At 46.3% G+C, this 22,941-nt stretch overlaps 1 protein-coding gene across 1 annotated transcript in view; it reads right to left on the bottom strand.

Annotated features, from left to right (window-relative positions):
• Window positions 1-8,578, bottom strand: part of Ankrd55 (ankyrin repeat domain 55) — a 107,072-nt gene extending 98,494 nt beyond the window's left edge. The window contains exon 1 of the mRNA XM_051172369.1: window positions 8,082-8,578. Coding sequence (XP_051028326.1) covers window positions 8,082-8,121 — 40 coding nt within the window. The 5' untranslated portion in view covers window positions 8,122-8,578. The remainder of the gene's footprint in view (window positions 1-8,081) is intronic.
• Window positions 8,579-22,941: the final 14,363 nt, after the last annotated feature.

The following is a 22,941-nucleotide window of genomic DNA, read 5'->3' on the forward strand; positions in this document are numbered from 1 at the left end:
ACCGCACAGCCTTTTTGCCTTAGAGGTCAGATCATTCCCCCAGGCCTGGCAGGCTGCCTGTAAGTCCTACATAACTAACTTGCAGTGAGTCTCTCTTCTCTCTGCGTGGCCTTCGCACTCGACTGGCCCTGGTTGCCATTGCACGTCGTAAGGCACCCTATATCTGCGTGCACCCAGTGGCCATTGCACCCCGCAGGGAAGCTTGCCCATTGCACGCGGGATGGCACTGAGTGGCACCTCTAAGATGGTCCTCGATCGGTTGGCTCTGAGACAGGCTCCAGCCTTGATCGGACCATTTCCTTTTCCTAAGCTCACTGCCCATATAACACCCTATGGAGAGCTGCGAAGTACTGCGCCCACATGTGGCACCAGTTTTCGCCTTCCACCACCCCGATGGCGAGCGCTCTCGGGAATGTGTGAGAACTTCCTTGGCATGTGGTGTGCTGGGCCCTTATTAAATAGGGAAGGGGGAGATGTTGGGAGCCGAGAGACCCTGGCTGAGCTGAGAGATCCTGGTTGCATTGAACTCCAGCTGACCCTTTCCAGCCAGCCTATACAGAAAGAACTTATCAAACATTTTGCCTGGCAACCGACAAACCACAAACATCGTGCTTGGCCCCAGGAGAGGGAACTTGGCCCTGAGAAAAGGGACACTCAGTGTACCGTGGCTTTGTAGCCTTTCTCAGAAGTCACGGTACATGAACATCTGACGTGCTGTGGTCTCTGAGAAAAGACCGTGGGGCCACCTGTCTCCTCCCCCCGCCCCACACATTGTCCCAGGGGTTCCTACCCCGGAAGATTCTGTACTTTCCCACTGCTCTCCCTCCTTCCCCCGCCCTTCCTGAAGCACACTTTAAAAGTCATACACCTGCTTTCAGTAAAGGACTCTTGATAAGACATACTTTCTTGAGTCGTGCCTTCTCTCTCGCCCATTCTTCATTCACAGGCCGTGACCCCCTTCGAGACCCCGAATAACTGAACCCGCGGGACGGGGACAGAGAAGTTGAGTTTTAAAATCAGCATATTTGTGCGTTGATCTAAAACACCACGGAGTAACTTGATTGTGAAAAGACATGGCTCATCAACTCGCTTTGTTGTTGTTTTTGTTATTGATGCCTTAACTTTCCTGTTAAATTTTATGGCTCCCCAGTAAAACAACATACTGTGGCAAAAAAGAACGTGGGGTTTGAGGAAAAACAGGCTTGAGCTGGAATCCCAGCTTTGCAGTCTAACTCTGTGGTAATGCTGGGTTAGGTCACAAGCTTTCTGATAAAAAGAAATAAAAAGAAAGAGGTGGATAGTAGAATTCTATGAGTTGGTCTAAGTGCAGTCTTTGGCACAAGAGACCGCTGAGTGCTCTGTGAACATCAGCTCTCCCAATGGGTTGTGCACACAATGCCTGTTCAGAGTAGGCACCAAAGAGATGTTCTCTCTCACCTCATACATGCCAACTTGCCATTTAACTTAAATAAGAATGTATTTTTAAAAAGATTTACTTATTTATTATTATGTACACAGTGCTCTGCCTACATATACACCTGCATGCCAGAAGAGGGCAGCAGATCTCATTCTAGATGGTTGTGAGCCACCATGTGGTTGCTGGGAATTGAACTCAGGACCTCAGGAAGAGCAGTCAATGCTCTTAACCGCTGAGCCATCTCTCCAGCCCCGAATGTATTTTTGTTTTTAAACCAAAGACCATGTTAAGATTTTGCCTTACATCCCAGTTTAGTTCTGTAGTGTTGTTCTGAACACCATAACCAAAAGCAATGTTTGGTAGCAAAGTTTATGCCATGTGATAGGTCAGAGTCCATCATGGATGGAACTCAGAGCAGGAGCTCCAGGTAGAAACCGAAGCACAGGCCACGCAGTAAGGCTGCTGGCTCCTTATTCGCCACAGCTTCTTCAACTTCCTTCCTTCCTTCCTTCTTTTTTCTTTCTTTCTTTTCTCTCTCTCTCTCTCTTTTTTTTTTTTTCCAAGACAGGGTTTCTTTGTCTCTGTGCAGCCCTGGGTGTCCTGGAACTCAATCTGTAGACCAGGCTCCTTCCCATCTCTGCCTCCTGAGTGAGAGCTGGGATTAAAGGCCTTTCTTTCTTTCTTTCTTTCTTTCTTTCTTTCTTTCTTTCTTTCTTCTTTCTTCTTTCCTTTTTAAGATTCATTTATTATTTATACAGTGTTCTGCCTGCAGGCCAGAGGAGGGCACCAGAACTCATTCTAGATGGTTGTGAGCCATCATGTGGTCACTGGGAATTGAACTCAGGACCTTTGGAAGAGCAACCAGTGCTTTTAACCTCTGAGCCATCTCTCCAACCCATGCATTACTTTCTTATTCAGCTCAGGACTACTCACCCAGGGATGGCGCTGCTCACAGTGGGCTGGGCCTTCTCCCATCAGCCATTAATTAAGAAAACGCCTCTATAGACCAGCTGTACGCTAACCTGATGGAAGTTTTGTTTTTCAGTTGAGGGTCCCTCTTACCTGATGACCCCAGCTTGTGTCAGGTTGACAAAACAACCAACCAAACAAACAAAAAAAAACCTAACAGGCACATGTGTTTTCAGAGAGTTGACTCCTATTTCATGTAGTCCTAGAGATATGTTTATATGCCAACTCATGGAATTTATGATTACTGCTTTATATGGCATCCATGCACACGCGCGCGCATACACACACACACACACACACACACACACACACACACACACACACACACACACACACGCCCACGCCTTAGATGTAAAGAACTGGGGTTAAGTCATAGATTATGAAGTGTTTCTCTTGCATTCTCTGGAGCAGGAGTTTGAGACTTGCACGATGCAGTGCACACACAGAGGAGACACGTGCACACAGCCTGGGAGACCAAAATGGAGGCAGAGATGAAAATAATGAGGTCATGACAGCCTGAAACTGAAAGAAGCAAAGAAAGATTTTTTTTTCCCTGAAAGTTCTGGAAGGAAAATGGTACAGCTAGCATCTTGATTTCAGACTTGTTTTGTTCTTCCAGAACTGTGAAAGAGAAGATTCCTGTTGTTTTAAGCGCCAGTTGGTGATGCCTTTTTCATTGCGTCAGTTTACGGATACTAGGCATATGTACTAACCCGAGCACAAGACCAGCCCTTCCTCTCATCCTCCCAGCAATGCATCTGTAAGAGTCACAGGCTGTGAAGAGCCTGCTGTCCTGAGGTGGCTGCCCCATCAGACCCATATCCCAACAGCACAGCAGAAGGGCCTGCCTCTCCTCACCCTGACCCACAGCGGGGCCTGACTGGGACACAGGGGGCTGTGGAAACCAGTGTGTCTCCTGTTTTCTCTCTGAGATCAGGAGTTCCTTTAGACACAGCAAAGCCTTCCTTTCTACAGGATGCGGCAGAGCTGCAGATGCAGGTCCCCCTCAGTTACAGGGCACGCCGACTTGAGCAGGAACCTCCGTGTTCTGTAGTAAATCATTTTACTACAGTGCTTCCTTGCATGTGGGCTTTGAGAGGGAAGACAGCCAGGAGGAACACGTGGGATCAGAGCTGTTGCTATGGTGAGAGTGGAAAGCACAGGACACAGGAACAGGGAGCCTTGCAGATTCAGGTTTTTCTCCTTCTGAAGTTTACAAAGCAAGCTAAAGTCTGGGCTGGTCAGGTAACCTGAAGCCTGCAGAGATCTTGGGGACATGCAAAGCCATCTACAGAGCACTGGAGAGGAGACCAAAACCAAACCAAACCAAACAACAACAACAACAACAACAACAAAACCATTGGCTCAGGCAGCCATGGAGGCTTGAGACAAGACTTTCTAGAAAAAAACGTCATGGAAATATATCTCATCAGAGACGCACATATGGCTGCCCCCACTTTCCCAAGCATGACCTGAGATCTGATCTGTGCTTACCCCCAGCAGTTGCTGGGCCAGAGAGCTTGATGAATTACAAGCTTACAATTGCATTGCTGTCTGCACAGAGAGCTCCTGGGTCCGGGTCCTCTCTGCTCGTAACTAGCACATTGTGATTATCACAAGAGCTACCTTGAGCTGCTCTGTGCATCAGTTACCCCACCTGAAATGTTAAGGGGATGAACTGAGCGGTCTGCAATCTTTGCTTCATATTGGAACATCCTGGGGGTGGGGAATCAAGCCAGATCCATACCCATCTTATTGGGACCTCCACAGGTAGGTCTCATTTTCACCATTTTCAATGCACCCTCCCCCCCGGAAATCCCCAGCTTGTTTCTTGTGCAGCCAAATTCAAGATCTAGTGGACTGTGTAATATCTGCTGCAGAGCATGATCCTCTGAGCATAGCAGCTTCCTTTGTCACTAGAGCAGCTGTGGTTCCTTGCAGGAGACCTTCGCAACGGAGCCTGTTGACAGTGGATGGATGTTCCTCCAGGGAGAAAGGGGTGGGGAGGACCCCTGGAATCTCACCTTAGACTCTCCTCATTTCCCTCCCACATTACCCAGCCACCTGTATGTAATTCCACGTTAAGTGCAGGTAGCCTCGGTGTCTCGGAAGGTGCTGGGATATACAGGCTGTGGATGTCTCCCTAAGACTCTATCTATGTAGCAATAGAAAAGTTATCATCTATATTGGGGTGTTGGAGTATGGTCTGGTGCTTTGTATTTGTTAATTGGTTGCCTCCCCCTCCACAACCCTGCCCCCAGATTCTTATTGGAGACTGTCACGCAACCCAAGTATCTCACTGTTTAACCTTGCCGCCCTGTTTGACTAATAAAGATACTTGAGCTGGACCAGAGGAAGGGGCTGAGTGAAAGTTCAAGGGCTTGTGGGATAGAGAGGAGCTTGGGAAGGACAGGGAGGGAGGTTGGAAGGGAGGGAGGGAAGGAGGGAGGGAAGGAGGGAGGGAGGAGACGGTCTGCCATGATGGGTTAGGTGGAAAGAGCACATGGCCGGGTCAGCGTGCATGGAGGAAATGACCAGCTTTAAGAAGTGTTTTGGGGTTATGGATGGGAGGTAGCTCAGACAGGACTGATTACATGCAGATGGCATGGGGTGGAGGCTGGGCTACACATGAAGATGGCTTAGGAGTAAGGTACTATCTGCCTTGCCCCAGGTGAAAATAGGCTATTCTGAAACACAGCAGGTGTCTGTGTCTTTACTGATTTTAAAAGTGAGGATGATAATACCACCATAACAATTATAAGCCTAGTAATAAACATTTATTAGGCCATGCCATTAAACCAACAGCAACACTGGGGTGAGACTGTTGTTCCGGTGGTACGGCAACTTCAGGTTCACTTATGATCCTGTCAGTACCTCCTTGTCGCTGCTCTGTGAGTAAGCCCAACAAATCCATGGGTTCTCCCGGTGCTCAGTGGTCAAAAGGAGAAGGTGGACATTTGTCTAGATGATGTCCCTAAGCTTCTTCCAGAAGAAATGTCTTTGTCCACATGTGCATGTGAATTTGGTGCTGTGGGCTTTAATTCTCTGGTCGTAAGGATTCATAGTAGACTCCTTCCCTAAAGTCCCACGCTCATCCTGTTTTTATCTATTTACGTTTTGATGTCCCTTGAAGGGGTGCACGGTTCCTGGGGATACTGCAGTACCAGGCCTATGCATAGAGTGAACGAAGCAAGCTCCCATTTCACCTCCCAGCCACATCTGGCAAGAGCAGACACCCATTTCATCTTAGCTAAAAGGGAAGAGGCGATCACCCTCATCTTTCCCAGTCATTTTTACCACACTTTGCTAAAGGATCTAATATTGAAATGTATTCAGATGTTTACCAGTTGTCAGGCTCTCCCATGCTTTTCAGGGAGAGGAAGGCTTAGTGGGGCGCTAGAACTAGATGGGCTTCGTTTCTGTTATTATTATTATTTCTCAGAACTTACACAGAGTGCCCCCTGGGGTTCGGAACAAAGAAAGACTGCAGCCTAGTCACCTAGCAGCAGCCAAGCCACTTGATTGAGGAGAGCTACATTTAAGCTGGAGGTCAAAGGGCAGGTTGGGTGGAACTAAAACTACCACCACCACCAGCAGCAGCGGCAGCAGCCGCTGTCACCACTGTTTGAAAACACTCACTGCACCCAGCAACATGGCAACTGCCCCTTAAAGTATCGGTTTGTATTTTTTAATATAGTTTATTAATTTATTCATATTACATCTCAATTGTTATCCCATCCCTTGTATCCTCCCATTCCCCCCTCCCTCCCATTTCCCCCTTACTCCCTTCCCCTATGACTGTGACTGAGGGGGACTTCCTCCCCCTGTATATGGTCATAGGGTATCAAGTCTCTTCTTGGTAGCCTGCTATCCTTCCTCTGAGTGCCACCATGCCTCCCCATCCAGGGTCAGATATGGGGCATCAGAGTTCGTGTGAAAGTCAGACCCCACTCTCCACTCAACTGTGAAGAATGTCCTGTCCTCAGTTTGTATTTTTGTAATGACCCCGCTACGTAAACATTTCCTTCCTTTTACTCCAGAGGAAATGAAGCCCCAAAGAGGTTAAGTAAAACAAACAAACAAACAAACAAAACAAAACAACAACAAAAATGCTAAGGTCACAAAGCTAAGCTGATTTGCCATTCAGAGCCACGAATGTATAAGCCTCTGTTCCAGTCCTGCAGCAATTTCAGAGAGAAGGGAGTAAGAAATACAGAGGCAGCAAGGAGAGAGTTAATATTATGGGAAGAATCAGACAGAGGAACTGCTCCCATACAAGATGCTGGAAGAAAAATATTCTACACCAGCACTTTAGTTATGACCTGAGCCCGCTTGGATTCAGAGCGCCAGGTTGGAACAGATGAATTTGTTTTGAAGGCCTTGTTCCATGGTAGTCACTCCCCACTCTGTCACATTAGTCTCCAAATAAGCTCACTGTTTTTCTCTGTGATTCTGTGGCTCAGAGACAACTGCTCCCCAGCCAGCATGAACAGTTAGAGTCTAAGCAGAGTTCTCAATTCTGTTGATTTCTACCAGTAGAATGAAAGGTACAGAAAGAGGGGGCGGGGGAACTAGAATAGGCCCCCTTCCTGTGGTACCTGTCTCCAGACTCAAAGTGAATTGAGATGCTCTCAAGGCAATCTCCCCTCTCCCCCTCCCTCTCTACTTCCTCCTCCCCTCCCCCTCCCCCTCCCCCTCTCTCCCCCTTCCCCCTCCCCCTCCCCTCTCAGCCTTGGAGAAGGCTCTATCTACCAACTGCCTCAGAAATCTAGATCTAAATTCTTATTTGAGAAACCTACCGAGCAAACATCATTCACTCATGAAGCCAGATACACATCCAGGGGAGGGCACACTGGCCTGAAAGCAGCGACATTGGGAAAAAAGGAAGAAGAAATGGGTTTTCCTAACCAGGCTTCCACCAGCCACCATTTCAGGCTGTAGCTGAAAGGAAGAAACTATCAAAGGATCCTAATAGGCTAAAGAATCCTAGTGTGGGTTAGAGGCCAGATATTTCAAAACAAGATCCTAGAAATAAATGCCTGTTACATTTAAACAGTGGAAACGCCCCCCTCCCCACCGCACACAGAACCGTACAGATGCCAAACACATGTGTGGAGGCTCACAGCATATGCAAAGTCACACACACAGACTGAAGGCCGCCTGTCTGATGGTGATGTATTAATTTCACAGCCAAGGCCTGTGGAAGATGACTTCCTTTATGCAAATCAAGGGTAAGAAAAAAATATTCTGTCATTGCAGTGAAATAATATGGCATTAAGTCACTGCACAGCCTTGAATGAGCTGCCGGTGGGTCACGACTCTCTTGGAGTGGAATCCACAGTGGCTTGTGAAGGAAGGCTCTAGTGACGAAATATGGGATTTACAGGCTGAAGGAGGCATGGTTTGTATTCTGACACCACTTTCTCTAATATGCTTAATAATAGGACATAAAGATGGCACTATCTGAAGTAGCGGATACCCCTTAAGCCCAAGCGAAAGAATGGGGCTAGGAATACAGTCAGCAAGACGGAAAGCCCAAGAGCTTGTTTGTTTGTTTGTTTGTTTTCTTCCTGAAAGCTTATCAAGTCAGAACTTAACAGGTTTGCTTACACACACACACACACACACACACACACACACACACACACACCTCTTTCCTTACAGCACCAAAGGACTGAGAAAAACATCAGTTTACCTTTTTGCTGATCAAACACAGACGAGGTGCTGAAATCCATGGTAGCCTGTCTCACAGCTTACCACCACCATCCGAAGGGCAAGAAAACCATTCAGGGCTCTGGAGGAGAAACCCCCATCTCACACGCTGCAGCCAACACGTCAGTCAGCTTCAGCATCGTTGGCTGAGGCTCCGGTTGGAGAATTTAAGCGTGCATTAGATCTGCAGGTTGCCTTCAGGGCCACCGTTGAAAAGACGTAAAATATTCTTCCTATAAAAACTGTGGGGGAGGAAGAGTTACTCGCAGAGCCCCATTCATCATCTACACTTCTGTGTGAGTATTATACATCCTTCCCCGAAGCAGACAGAAAAAAACCGTTCCAACCCCTAAAATAAAACCGTCTCCACGGGGGTGCCTGCTTTGGATCTGGGCCAGGGAAATGCTGCGGCTCCTAGAGCTTTGGCGGCTGGAAGGTCGCCTTAAACCAATAGAAATCTCAACGAGTAAGTGAGGAATCCAAGAGGGAATCCAAGAGGCCAGACAGAGCATGTGCAAAGCTGCCAGCGCAGACAGACTGCCTGCGCGTTTGGGCTGTTTGTTCTTGGTGGTGTGAGACCTGCATTTGGGTCATGTGAGCTGAGGCGCGGGGTAGGGGCGGGGGAGGGAGCGGGGTGGGGGCGAGAGGGGCGGGAGGGGCGCATCTCAATGGAGTAGGACGTAAATATTGTAGCAGGAGGCGGTAGGCCACGTGCCCTGCTGAGCTGCTGCTGTTTTTCTTCAGGCTCCCTGCAGTGGTGCCCTCCCGACAGAGAGACGGGGAGACTTGTGGGAGGGAGCGGTGGTATTTGAAGGGTTGTTAGGTCAAGGTTCGAGTATCTGTGCCAACTACATCAGAACAGCCTGCAGTCACAAGGTTGTGCGTCACCCCACTCTGCCTGAAACCTAACAAGTCACCAAATGCACCCCTTTGGGAAGCAGCTGAGTAAACGGTCAATTCATCCTCTAGGCTCAAAAACCTGAGGAGGGAAAAATCTTGTTCTGATTTGCATGTGGTGGCACTAACCTATTGCGGAGTGAAAAGCATCTATACGGTTCATTTGTTTGTGTTTTTACAAAATGAAAACATTTCATTTGTGTTTCTGGCTTTGAATCTATGTGTGTGCACATGTGTGTAGGTACATGTGCATGTGTGCACATATGCATGTATAGGTCAGAGGTCAACCTTAAGAATCTCTCTTCAGGAGTGCCTTCCTTGTTTTTCTTTTCTTTTTTTGTTTATTTGAGACAGGGTTTCTCTGTGTATCCTTGGCTGTCCTGGGCCAGGCTGGCCTCGAACTCACAGCGATCCACCTGCCTCTGCATCCTGAGTCCTGGGATTAAAGGCGTGTACCATCACACCCAGCTCCTTCCTTGTTTTTCTAGATAGAGTTTCTCCTTCAAACCCAGGTCTTGTCCATATGCCTAGGCTGGCTAGCAGCAAGCCCCAGGGCTCTCCTATCTGTCCGGGATCCCAGTGCCCTCCTCCCTCATATGTCGGGATTGTAAGTGACATAAGGCATTTTATGTGTCATCGATAAGGACGAACCCGTTTTCTTTTTAACTACCAAATATTTGAACTTGGAAATAAAGGCAGAAAGTGTGATTCTTTGCATATGGTTATATTAATACATTTTTTGTAGTGCTGGGAATTGAACCCAGGCTTCAGGTACTGGATATGTGCTCTACCCCTGAACTACACGCTTAAGCCCTTACAATTGCTTTGACACACAATAATCTAATTTATTATCCATGTTATTTTGTAGACAGGTACTTTTCTTCTCTTTTGCCTCATATTTTCTAGGTGCCTATCATTTATTTTCCATAAAAAAAAAAAAAGTTGAAGGGCCTCATGTCCCTGTGACAGTGCTACTGCTCACTCACTGATAATATTACAGCCACTCAGCAAACCTAGCACTCTGTCATTCACCAGCACCCTATTCATGCACAGAGATAGTGCCCTGGGGTGCTGTTAATTACCCAACAATGGCATTAATCACTTTCCTTTCCCTTATGGTCTCCTTCTTCCAAAACACTCTGTATTACTTTATTTAAAAATACAAGCAGAAGCAGAGCATGGTGGCACATGCCTGTAATCTTAGCACTCGGGAGGCAGAGGCAGACAGATCACTGTGAGTTCGAGGCCAGCCTGGTTTACAAAGTGAGTCCAGGACAGCCAGGATTACACAGAGAAACCCCGTCTTGAAAAAACAAAACAGAACAAAAACGAAAATAAACAACAACAACAACAAAACCCCAAACCAAGATCAAAAAAACAAAACAAAAAAACAAACCACAAACAACAACAAAAACAAGCAGAGGCGGAAGAGATAGTCCCAGTGTGTCAAGTTCTTGCTTTAGCATTTTTGGAGTTCAGACCTCTAGCATCTGTTTGAAAGGCGGCTGGCTGGGTGCAGCTGTCTGACTGTAATCTCAGTTCTAGGGAGGTGGAGACAGGTTTTGGGGGAGCAAGCCAGAAGTTTAGATTGTCAGTGAGCCCTGGTTTCAACTGAGAGACTACGGCTCAATATATAAAGTGGGGAGCGATCAAGGAAGGCACTCATGTCAACTCTGGACCTCACATGCATGTGTGAACATGTTCACCCACGTGTGCACGTGCCCCCGCAAGCACACATGTGTGCACACACGCACTCATGCAGAGAATTAACAATTTTAAATATGAGCAGACATATGCTTTATAACCCAGCACTCAACTATATTTCATAGGTAAATCTGTTTCCTAGCACCAATTCTATTACTGATGAGCGGGGTGGGGGAGGTTAGGGTGAGCAGGGAGCAGATTGGGGAGTCTATTTATTATTTTTCTTGTCGCCGTGACAAAATGCTTGGGAAAGCAACTTAAGAAGGGAGGTCCGCTTTGGCTCAGTCTGAGTACACTCTAACAGGTTAGGGAGGTCACACTGGCAGGGGTTTGAGGCAGCGGGTCACATTTTGAGTCTGCAGGAAACAGACCGCTGAATGCTGGTGGTCAGAGCACTGTCTTATTCAGTCCACTACCCCAGCCCACAGGATGGGGCCACTCACAATTCGTGGGTCCTTCTACCTTAACTAACCCAATATAGAAACTCCCACTAGATATGCTCAGCAGTTTGTGTCCTAGGAATCGGGATCCGCATCCTATCCAGTCGACGAATTAATTAGCACAGGAGGAAAACTGCTGGTTATTGTAGCAGATACTCAGGAAGGCATGGCTGAAGGCCGCTGACCGGACCGGCATTGCTAGCACTCAACCCCTATGCAGAGAACGTTGAGGGGCTTAGGTGACTTTTCCCTGTCATCCATCCTGGTCATACGCTCAGCACTGCAGCAAGAGGATTGTGCTCCAGTCATTTCTAGGGGCACTGGTCATGCGCACGCACGTGAGCAAGGCAGGAGTGATGCGGCCTGCCAAATGAGCTCCACCTGTGGGTGCAGCTTCTGCTCTCGGCCCGTGTTGGAGCCGAAGGGCTGGGCTTGCACCTGTGGGTGGAGCCAAGAGGCTGGGCTTACTTCCTGCCTTGAACCACTAGGAAACTAGAGCGACTCTGCTGCAACCCATTGTCGACAGGTGAGCTAGGCGATGCGGGACGTGTGGTCTTGGGAGAAGACCAACAATTGGCGCCAGCCTGCTGTTGCCCAGAGAGTTTGCAGGCTGTCCGAGTGGGTGATGGGCTCAGTGGCTTGCGGAATGGGGCATGAAAAGATGTACCCGGTCTGGTCTTCAGGACCCACGAACAGGACCTTGCTGGGGAAAGAAGTCTTTCCAGCTATAATGAGATAGAGGGTTTCCACTTGAAATCAGCCTCAGTGGTTTGTATAATTTACAGGAATGCTGGGAGGGGGGGAAGGGAGGGGGGGAGGGAGGGAGGGAGGGAGGGAGAGAGGGACCGTGGGGGCCACACAGCCTCCAGCTAGGTGTCAAGAGCAAGAAGGAGTCAGGAACCCATGGTCTCCCTAAAACTCTAGGAGGAGTTGGGCTCTGTCAACAGCTTGACTTTGAACTTTCGGTTTCTAGAATGTGAAATGGGAAGTTTTTGAGGCGAACTCTCAAAATAAAATCTCCCCGATTAATAGATTTCTGTGAGAGCATTTATCATCATTTAAACCAAAGTAATACGTATACAGATGTTTTCATGTTTGGGGGGGGGCTCATGCTGAAGAAAGGCAGGCAGCTAGGCTGGGAGGGCGTGGGCTTGAGTGTGTTACGTAGATGTGGTTTGGGCAAACTTCACAACTTTTTGGAGCTCTGTATTTTAATCTGCTGTGTGGGAACCCAACCCACTAATTTCTTATGAGAATTCATGGTTATCATTCAGTCACCCTTCTGGGCTTCAAAAATGTTGGATTTATTTATTTATATTCATATGCATTTTTGAGACAGGGTTTCTCTCTGTGACCTTGGCTGTTCTGGACACATTTTTATAGACTAGGTTGGCCTGGAACTCACAGCCATCTACCTGAGTGCTGGGATTAAAGGTGTGTGCCACCGTGCTGGGCAAATGTTGGCTTTTTAAAAACTGCATTTTCCAGCCATTTTGAGTGAGGGTGTAATGTCTCACTGCAATTAAGTTTCGGAATATTTCTATCACTCTGAAAGTCCACTGGTGCTCCCTATAGGCAAGCCCCTCCCTGGCAAGCACATTCTTACTGCCCATTGGCTATTCTCCCTGTCACTGTGACACAGTACCTGACAGAAGCAACTTAAGGGAGGAAAGGCTTATTTTGGCTCCCAGTTTCAGCCCACTGCAGTGAGCAGGATAAAGCATGTGTGCTGCACGGAGTCCCTGGTGGAGGAGGAGTGGGAGGGTAGCTTATCACACTGTGGCAGATCAGGAAGCAGAGCGAACAGGACTGGAAACATGGCCAGGCTGTAAGCCTCAGTAGCCACTCCTGAGTGACCCACCCCTCCCAGCCGGGACAGGACACATGAGCCCCTATGATAGCGCCACCATCTGGGGTCCAACCCTATGAATCTGTGGCTCACACTTCAGACACCAGTCAGGACAGCCATCCATGGCCTGTGGTGGAGCGCCAACTCTCATCCATGATATGGGATGAGAAAAGAGGACACATGATCTATGAGGCCACACCTGGCTCTTTCCTTCATCTCCCGTTCATGTCTCACTACCCCCTCCTCTCTGTGTCTAGCACCTGGTCCCCTTCTGCTTCCAGAATGCCACACCCTTTCCTGTGCCACATATACTTTGTTACTCTGCACCTCACTTGGGCTCCCTTTACCGCAGCTCAGAGGGCACCATTTCCAATGGCTTCCCTGATCACCAGGTCAAGAAGAGTCCTCCACTGACAAAACCATCGGGCACTTCCTTCTTCAGAATGCTACTTCCTGAATTTAGAATGGACCATGTGGCTTCTAGCAAGTCAGGGCTTTTGCCCGTGATGTGATACCTGGCTGGCTGAGGGTGTCTCAGACTATCCATGGTGAAGGACCAGTTTTACAAATTTCGAAACCATTGGGGATGAACATGTTGTTAAAAAACAAAACAAAATAAAACAAAGAAAACCTTCAGCCAGGTGGCGGTGGCCCACGCCTTTAATCCCAGCACTCAGGAGGCAGAGGCAGGTGGATTGCTATGAGTTCAAGGCCGGTCTGGTCTACAAAGTGAGTCCAGGACAGCCAAGGCTACACAGAGAAGCCCTGTCTTGAAATAAATAAATAAATAAAATAGTTATCGCTGTCCTGGTATATGGCTTTTCACAGCAGTTTGAGCTTGCTCTGGCTGATCTCTTCCACACGCAGTGACACAAACCTGTGGTTGCAGGTTTAGGTGTTGCTGCAATGTTTCATTGCTGTGACTGTGTCTAGGTGTCACCCTTGTCTTAGGGCCTGCTTCTGAGGACAGGCAAATGACACTCTGCCAGTGATCCCATCACTCAGGAGATGGAGGCAGGAGGACCAGGAGTTCAAGGTCATTCCTGGCCACATAGTGAATTCAAGATCAGTCTGGATGACCTCAGACTCTATAAGAACACAACAAACAAAAACCCAAATGGCACTTCTCCACTAGAAGGTGAGCTTGACACAGGCCGGGTCATCTGTGTCTATTCCATGTCTCTGTAACAGCACAGAGAGGGAACCAGAGGGGATTCAGTGACTGATGCAATGTCTCTGAAGGTCTTTCCGCACTGAGGCTGAGGTCTTCTTCATTGATAAGGTGACATTAGCCATTTGGTCATCAGAATAACCCACAAAGGGACTTTCTGATGTCCTTCCAGTCTTCCAATGAGAACAAGAGGGTGAGGATTAGGAGGCTTGGATGTGCTGGTGTATTTGAATTGTATTCCGACTGTGTGGCCACGCAGGTGAACCGACATGGGTTTTAGGAAATCAGAGCTTCTAAGCCATGTGCTCAAGTGGAGGACGTGTGAGCTGCATGGGGTGAGTGTAGACAGTGCCTGAGCTTGGGGTTGGTGCACATGACTGGGAGCCGGAGTCCCACTACAGCGTATTTCCACCTATGCAATCCTGAGCAAATTACTTCGGTTATAAATGAGAAACAGAACAGTCATTCTATGGGGCTGTCATAATGTTTATGAAGTGCATCAGAAGAGAAGAGTTTGCAATGGTTTCAGAGAAGTTTTGTTAATCTACAATTTGATTTTTAAAACCCCATGGATTTGTTACTGGCTTTAGAAGGACAGGCTGACCATCCTTGTTGAGTTAATTAAAAGTAGACTCGGGTGAACTCAGTTGGTTAATTATTTATAAAACTTCCAAGAAAGATCCATCTCTTCTAATAAATACAGCTGTAACTTAAATGAATAGAGAGTGTTCCCTTCTGTAAAGTCTATAAATTCTGAGAACGAAGGAAGAGACTTTGGCCTTATTAATGCACACATTTCAGCGTGATATCTCCTTCTTCCTTAACAAATAGACACAACTTTATAAGGCACAGATAACAAATAAGAATAAATTAAAATTTAACTTTATGGCAACAGGTAAATACTATTTTGGCTACATTTTATAAATTTTAAAATTTATGTAAACCTAGCACTTTGGCAAATTTTGGTTAATATTTTGGTCAACAATTCTATATTTAAAACTTGTCACTGGAGCTCATGAAATGTAATTTCAATTATATTTCTATTGAATGTTAAGTGTGTTAGTCAGTTTTAAGACCCCGATAAAAGGCCCGCGGTAAACGAATAAAGCAGAAAGGTTTATTTTGTCTCATAGTTTCAGAGGTGTCAGTCCATGGTTAGTTGGCGCCTTGTTTTAGGGGACTGTGGTGATGGAAGGGTGTGATAGGACAAACACTGCTCATTTCATGGAGATCAGGAAACAACGAGAAAGGAAGGGGCCAGAATCCCCATGCTTAGGACACGCACCAGTGATAAACTTCCAACCGTCAGGCCCCACATCCTAAGGATTCCATTATTTCACTGGCACAAATGCTAGCACACCATGCTAGTGACTAACTCTTCAGTGCATGACTTTTTTTTTTCATCATGCCTGGATTAAATACAGAAAAGAGGTTATGATAGCTGCATTTAAATAGGCTCATACTAGCTGCTGGGCTTTCCAGTTCCCATAGTACTCACAGTTCAGAAAAATTGTGGCCTTTATTTTCAAATAAATGTTTTTGAATTTTGTTCATTGTCAAAAGTACATTTGTTTCATCATTGGATCTCAAACTGTAACCACAGCAACCAGGAGCAGCAGGAGGTGAGCAGCAGTCTTCCTCTTCTTCCTCGGAGCCCCCAGTCTCTTTTCTGGCTCTGGCATTTATTCCTTTTCCAGAGTCTTTGGAATTAAACTATCTACAGCTGGCAAAGAGCTCCTCTCAGAGTATGCATGAGGCAAATAATTTGCTATTGTGGACAGTCTGAATCAGCCCCATATCCCACACCTAGGATTAAAACGAAAACACATTTACATAGCATAACTGAGTTTTTAAAGAAACCAAAACTTCCACTACAAACACAGCCCCCAGCATGTTCAGATACTTATGTGGATGGCGAATTTGCTGATCATCCTCAAAACTGTTTTAAAAAATGTTCTAACGTGAGCCACCTGTTCTCTACTTCTGCTTTTGGGCATTGAGTGGTCAAGTTCAAACGAAGTCTTGAGGCGTGAATTAAGGTAGCAGGCTGTAGAGGGGTCTCTCCACTAGTACCACTCCCCAGTTCTGTCCTTCCTTGGCAGCTCTGAACTATCCAGAACAGTATTTTCCCTTTGTGTTAATTTTTTTTTTTTGTTTTTGTTTTTGTTTTTGTTTTTTTTTTTGTTTTTGAGAGGGAGCCCTTGAGAGGAATGTAATTGAATTTGTCTCTCCGAAATCTCTTGTAGAGTTAGGGAAGGGAACTCTGAGGTTGAGGCAAAAGTCTTTGTAGATCTAGACCCCCCCTCCCCCCCATCTTGTGGTTACAGACTGTACCTACCTGCCTGACACAAAGGGGACATGGAAACACCGCAGGGGATGTTCTTGGTATAAGCTCTTGGATCCAAAGCTCTCCCAAAGGCTCCTGTATTAGTGACTTGTCCTCAGGCTGTTGTCATTGGAAGGCGGTGCCTTTGCGAGAAGGAGAGCAGTTGGAGGTTTCCCAGTCACTGGGCATCTACCCTGGGTGAGATTTGGCCTCTCTCATCCCACGAGGTAAGTGGTTTGGCTCCTATGATTCACTCCCTCATCACAAGCAACAGTGCCGACCAATCAGGAACCGAAACCTTAAACCCAGGAGTCATGAAAGCTTTTTTGCAAAAAGAGTTTTATTCAGTATTTGTGACAGTGTCAAAAATTCTAACACAACTGTCTTCTCCGAAATCTCCCACTCCTTATGGTCTGGGGGGGGGCGGGGGATGATTTTTAAGAAGCAGTGCATGTGGTGGGGCTCCAAACTGGAGGATGCGTGAAGTCTGAGTGTTCGCTGATACCCAGCCGTCAATTTGATTATATCTCTATTCTTGGTTGTCAACTTGACCACATCTGGAATTAATTAAAGCCCCAATGGCTGGGCGCAGCCGTGAGGGATTTTCTTCTTAATTAAATGATTTGAAGTGTGCAGACCCACTTCTAAACTGGATCTTTGTGGCGTGAAGATACACCTTTGATCTGGGCCGTGCCTTCTGCTACCAGCCGCTGTAAGGGACAGGGGAGAAGGAAGCTTGCTCTCTTTTTGTCTGCTTGCTTTCACTCTTGCTGGCAAGTCCATGCCTTCACTGACATTAGAGCCCACTTCTTCAGGATTCTGGCATATACTGAAGACCAGCCGAGACATCCAGCCTCGTGGACTGAACAGCTACTGGATTCTTGGACCTTCTGTTAATAGACAGGCATTGTTGGACTAGCTGGACCAAAGCCTGTGAGCCACTCTAGTAAATCTCTTTTCTATATATCCATGTATTTATATCACCTATATCTATCTATCTATCTATCTATTTATCTATCTATCTATCTATGTCTGTATATTTATATGTCTATATATACTTCTGTCTATAGGTAGATAGATATAGATACATAGATTTATTCTATATGTTCTGCCCTTCCAGAGAACCCTGACTAACACACCTGCCTAGGACCAGCCAGTGATTTGCTCTTTCACTTCTCCTGGGAAAACACTAAGCACAGCTGTGGCCCCTTGGCGCTCATTGCTCCAACAGCTTTGAGCAACCCACAGGAAGCAGCAGACTCCAAGCTTCGCAGCCTCAGGATGGATCCTGCTTCTCCTTCGCTTAAACATATGCTCACACTGTTCAGCCTCAGAGACATATCAAAACAAAGCTGGGCCATTTCTTTAAAAGTTCACACCCATAACAGGCATGCCAGAATCTGCAAGCAGAGCAACTGGATACCCACACTTGCTGCTAAATTGGTCTGGGCCCTTCACACATCTCCCCACACAATTGTAGCTGGTACATTAGCGGGAAGACACCAGCTGCTGTAGCAAGTAGGTGGTAAGTCCCTTCTGAGTATCTGTATTGACAACAGGGTTTACTTTCCAGATTGTAAGGGACCTGAAGATAGCCTTGTCAGGTTGAAGGAAAACTCCATTTCCCCAAATTCCGACTGTTAGGCAAAAGCCAGCATTTCTCAGGGACTTGTGAAGCAGGGTTCCTCTCTACCAAAAGGAGCCACTTTCCTTATGACTGGCAAACGGGACAGATGGCCATCTGTGGTGTCTGTTAGCACACCAAGGCACACGCTGGCCTCCAGGCTCCCTCAGTAACACAAGTACCTGTTACAGAATCCATGCTGTCGTCCCAGCCCTTTTCACATGCTCCTCTACTGTAAACTTCCCCAGCTCCCGGGCTTCTCCCCACCCCCAGGTACTCACTCTTCTTATAACCACGCTATTCCACATTTCTGTCTTCCCCTCTCTTCCTCCCTCTTTGTCTCCCACCTCCCTGTTTCTCAGCTCTGTTCTCTTTAACCCTCCCCCCCACCCTGCTCTGCTCGCCAGGTCCAGTTGGCTCACCATGTTCAGTTGTCTTCTCTCTCTCTCTCTCTCTCTCTCTCTCTCTCTCTCTCTCTCTCTCTCTCTCTCTCCTCCAGATGCTTCTGGCTCTTCTTTCTCTCTTATCCACAATAAAAGCCTTCCTCTAAACCGCAGCCCAGGGACGGGTCATGCCGTCAGTTGTATGTAAACCTCATGATCCAAGGTGCATGACCTTAGCTCTTCTCCCTAGCCATTTTCCTGTGCTTTCCCCTGGACTCCCTTCAATGCCTTCTGCTGGAGAGAATGTGAGTCTTTTCCTTTTCAGAAAGTGGTGCCAAGCTGGTTGGTGGTGGTGGCACACACCTTTAATCCCAGCACTCGGGAGGCAGAGGCTGGCGCATCGCTGTGAGTTCAAGGCCAGCCTGTTCTACAAAGCAAGTCCAGGACAGCCAAGGCTACACAGAGAAACCCTGTCTTGAAGAAAAAAAAAAAAGAAAGAAAGAAAAAGAAAAAAATCGGCGTCATTATCTGTGTGCCTCACTCTACCCAAAGCTTTCCCCCAGAGAGGCCAGTGTGTACCACTGTTGAGAATCTGGACTCTGAACTACTAGGGTTCTAGTTTCAATGTCAGGGCTTGGCATTGTGTGACCTCTTCCTCCACTTTCCTTATCTGTGTGCTCAAAATAACAGCAGCGCCTTTTTTCTTTTGCATTATTTTGAATAGGGATTTATAAAGAAATGGAGGCAGGCAGATGTGATATCAAAAGACTAAGCCCACTTCACTGAACAGTGAGGGGTCTCAGCCTTTCCATGGGATGAAGGTTGAATGCACTTAGTGGGGCTGGGGGTTGGGAACACACGCGTGCACGCGCGCGCGCGCGCGCACACACACACACACACACACGTATCTAGGCAGCTATCAGGAAGTTGCAGTTATTCTTCTGTGCTTTTACTGGAAGCAGGGTGAATTGTTCTCCGTACCTGAGCATATTGCTTCTGCAGGCGGAATGGAACGGTCCGGCTGGGCCAAGCAATTCCTTATGGCTAGCGGGTATTGCTCAGTACAGTCTGACTCAGTTCCTCGTGACCTGAGGCTATTACCCAACAGAATTTCCTATGTAGGCCGAACTGGGCTCAACCTTGTGATCTTCCTGCCTCTGCCTCCTGAGAGCTGGGGTAGCAACAGTCAAGCCACCACCATGTCCAGTGCATAAGGTTCTCGAGTAAAGCAAATTGATTTAAGTGTGTCACGTTCTCAGCGAAATGCTCTCTGTAGTGATATTTACATATATTTACTACTGTGATTTCTACAACGTTCCTACTTCTACCTTCATCCTGGTCCTTCCTTGAGAGATTTCCCTTTAGCCTAAAAATGTGCTCTCATCTTTCAGCCTTAAAAACACCAAACGAAACACCAGAACATTCCTTTAATCCAATCTATCACTCCATTCTCAACATCCCCCCAGAAAAGCAAGTAAGTCTCCACACACTCAGTGTCTTCTGGAAACACCAGTCTCTTCTCAATTTCCTCGGTTCCCTGGCTTCTGGAAGGAGGCTGTAGTGTCAGACACTGACAGACAAGCTTAGGGGACCCATTTCAGTTAGGTCTTTAAAAGATTTACTATTTATTATTATGTACACAGTGTCTTTCCTTCATGTACACCTGCATGCCAGAAGAGGGCATCAGATCACATTACAGATGGTTGTGAGCCACCATGTGGTGGCTGGGAATTGAACTCAGGACCTCTGGAAGAGCAGTCAGTGCCCTTAGCCTCTGAGCCATCTCTCCAGCTTAGTTAGGTCGTTTATTGTGATAGTTGGACTAGGAAAACCAGGAAGGCACAAACAGCATTTTCTACAAAGCCCGGGGCTCTCTCCATGTGTGCTTTTCTGGTTGGGGGCAGTGGATGTGGGATGTTGGGGGCAGTGGATGTGGGATGGCAGCCTATGCAGTGTAGCGTGATGGGAATAAGAGGGAACTCAGTCTCCTGAGTCCAACCTGGACTCTTCAAGTCTGCACATTGCTCTGCAAATGCTAGATGCTCAGTCGAGGCAAGTTTATTTGCTCAGAAAGACATCCAGGATTCCTGACTTCTTGTTTGTTTGGAACACTGGAACTTTGGTTGGGTCCAATGTTGGCAAAGCCTGAACATGTGAGATATCTGAATCTTTAACCAATGTGTCTTTATGTAGAAGAAGTCTGGGAGGAACTTCTCACTGCAGGGAAATCAAGGGTTAATGATATGCTGCTGGACCCTGACCTGACCCTCTAGTTGGAAAAGTGGGGTCCTTCAGAAATGGTAGACTGTAGCTATCTTGAAGCTAGTCTTGAGCTTCTCAGTAGGATGTGTTCATCCCTTCTCCCTCTAGCTCGGCCTCAGGCTCCCTTTTCCTCTCAGGGGACTCCTAACTGCTGGATCCCTGTACTCACATGTCTTGAAAAAGTTCCCAACGTTCACACGATTCTGAGCTACACCAAGAAAGACACCGTATCCACCTTCATTTATTTTTACAAGAGGATCCAGAGGAGAGTGGATAATTAAAGCAATAATTATCAAAGAAACACAGTTTCATTGCTCCCACTGTACAATGTGACATCAATGGTTTAACAATGTCAGGGGACCTGGAGTTTCCTTCACACAGTGAGAAAGAGGATGCTTTCACAGGTGGTGGTGCCAGAATACAGTTTCGAGGTGTTGAGAGAACTCTTTCTGTTTATTTTCACAGTCTCCTTTTAAAAGACATATTTTAAAAAAAAACACTACTTTCTTCTTTCTGGAAACACAGCTAACAGATTTCTATTGAGTTTATAGTACAGAAAGAAAAAAAAAAAAAAAAATCAGTGGAGCCCCAGGACAGACTGTTTAGGCTACATTATGCAGAGCAGCTAGTTTGAATGGACTGCCCAAGATGGCGGCCACGCTAATTGCTTCTTTAGCATACTAGGTCCTGTTTGTTTACGTAAGGTTTGATTTCTACATGCGCTGGTGAAATTAAGCAAGTTAGCTTGATGGGACATGTCACGTAAGTACAGCCCTTCAGGACTCAGTAAGTTACATTCTGACATGTTTTCCTTCTTTCCTCAGGCAAGGAAATTCTACCACTGAATCCGAATTGAGAAATTGAGAGGAAAATGAGATCTCAATAAGCAGGGTGGGATCTTTAGCACAACCAGGCCCACTCACTGAAACAGAAATCATTTTCAATAAATAAATCTGAATTGATCACTCAGTCTTCAAATGACAGAGTCAGATATTCCTTCACCTAGTTAGGCAAGCAAGAAAATAAAATGACACTCTATAGGCCATGAGCACACTTGTTATTGGTTAGGACATCTCCATAACACATTATAATCTAATGATTTGAAATACAAAGAATATACTGGAAGCATTGATTGGTTAAACTGAGGTACGATTTTCAGTATCAAGCTAGTAATAATATTTGTGGGAAGCCAGGGATATTATGATGGTCCTTGAGTTCTTTTGAGAGAGAGAGAGAGAGAGAGAGAGAGAGAGAGAGAGAGAGAGAGAGAGAGAGAGAGACAGAGACAGAGACAGAGACAGAGACAGAGACAGAGACACAGACAGACAGACAGACAGACAGAGAGCATGAACCTATAGCTCTAATAAATGGCCCATTCACCCTTGATGGGACAGACTCCTGTGCACTAAATCCTATAGTTCCAGGCACAAATGAAATGCAAACCAGAAGCCTTGTTCTCCTCTCACTGAAACCCCCAGCGCTGAGTTCGGATTGTGCGTGAGATCTTACCACCTGTAATGTCGTAACAGGCTCTTTATGCTTCCTCTGAGGTCTGACTCACCCCTCACTCCCCAAACCGACACCCAAACCTTGTGGCTGGCACAAAGCCAACTCTATGGAAATTCCTCCTTTCCTTGTCAGAAACAGCCGAATATGGCAGGTTCTCATTTCACAAAATCCAATATTCGATTGACATGGCCAGAGCATCTTCAGTAATCAATCATTTCAAAGTAACATGAGAATCTTGACATTAGCTCTGTCCTTGGAAAATCTTTCCCACAAATATGCCAAAGAGATAGCAGTTTTAATATTCAAAGACTGTAAGTAGGATATTATTGATTACAACAGAAAAACAGATACAAATAAAAAACTTTATAAAGCAAAAGGATACCAAGTATTATAATAAAATATTGACTTTTAAATTTATTTTAGTCTACCCTATGGTAGCTGATGAATAAATATTTATCAAACAAATGAAGGAATTAATAAGTAGAGAAAAATGTTCAATCATGGTATAACTAAAAATGTTTTAATGAAAATAATATCTTGCCCATCAAACTAGTATGCCAGTCTAGAAGATATGTAAATTAAACCACAGATTTAATAGGGAAGTTAAATATAAAAGAGTAGCTATAAGAATCTATAAGCTGTATGGAAAAATCTCAATGGTGACTTAGAACACTCAGT

Source organism: Acomys russatus, chromosome 30, assembly GCF_903995435.1.
Source record: "Acomys russatus chromosome 30, mAcoRus1.1, whole genome shotgun sequence".
In the NCBI taxonomy this organism is placed as follows: Eukaryota; Metazoa; Chordata; class Mammalia; order Rodentia; family Muridae; genus Acomys; species Acomys russatus.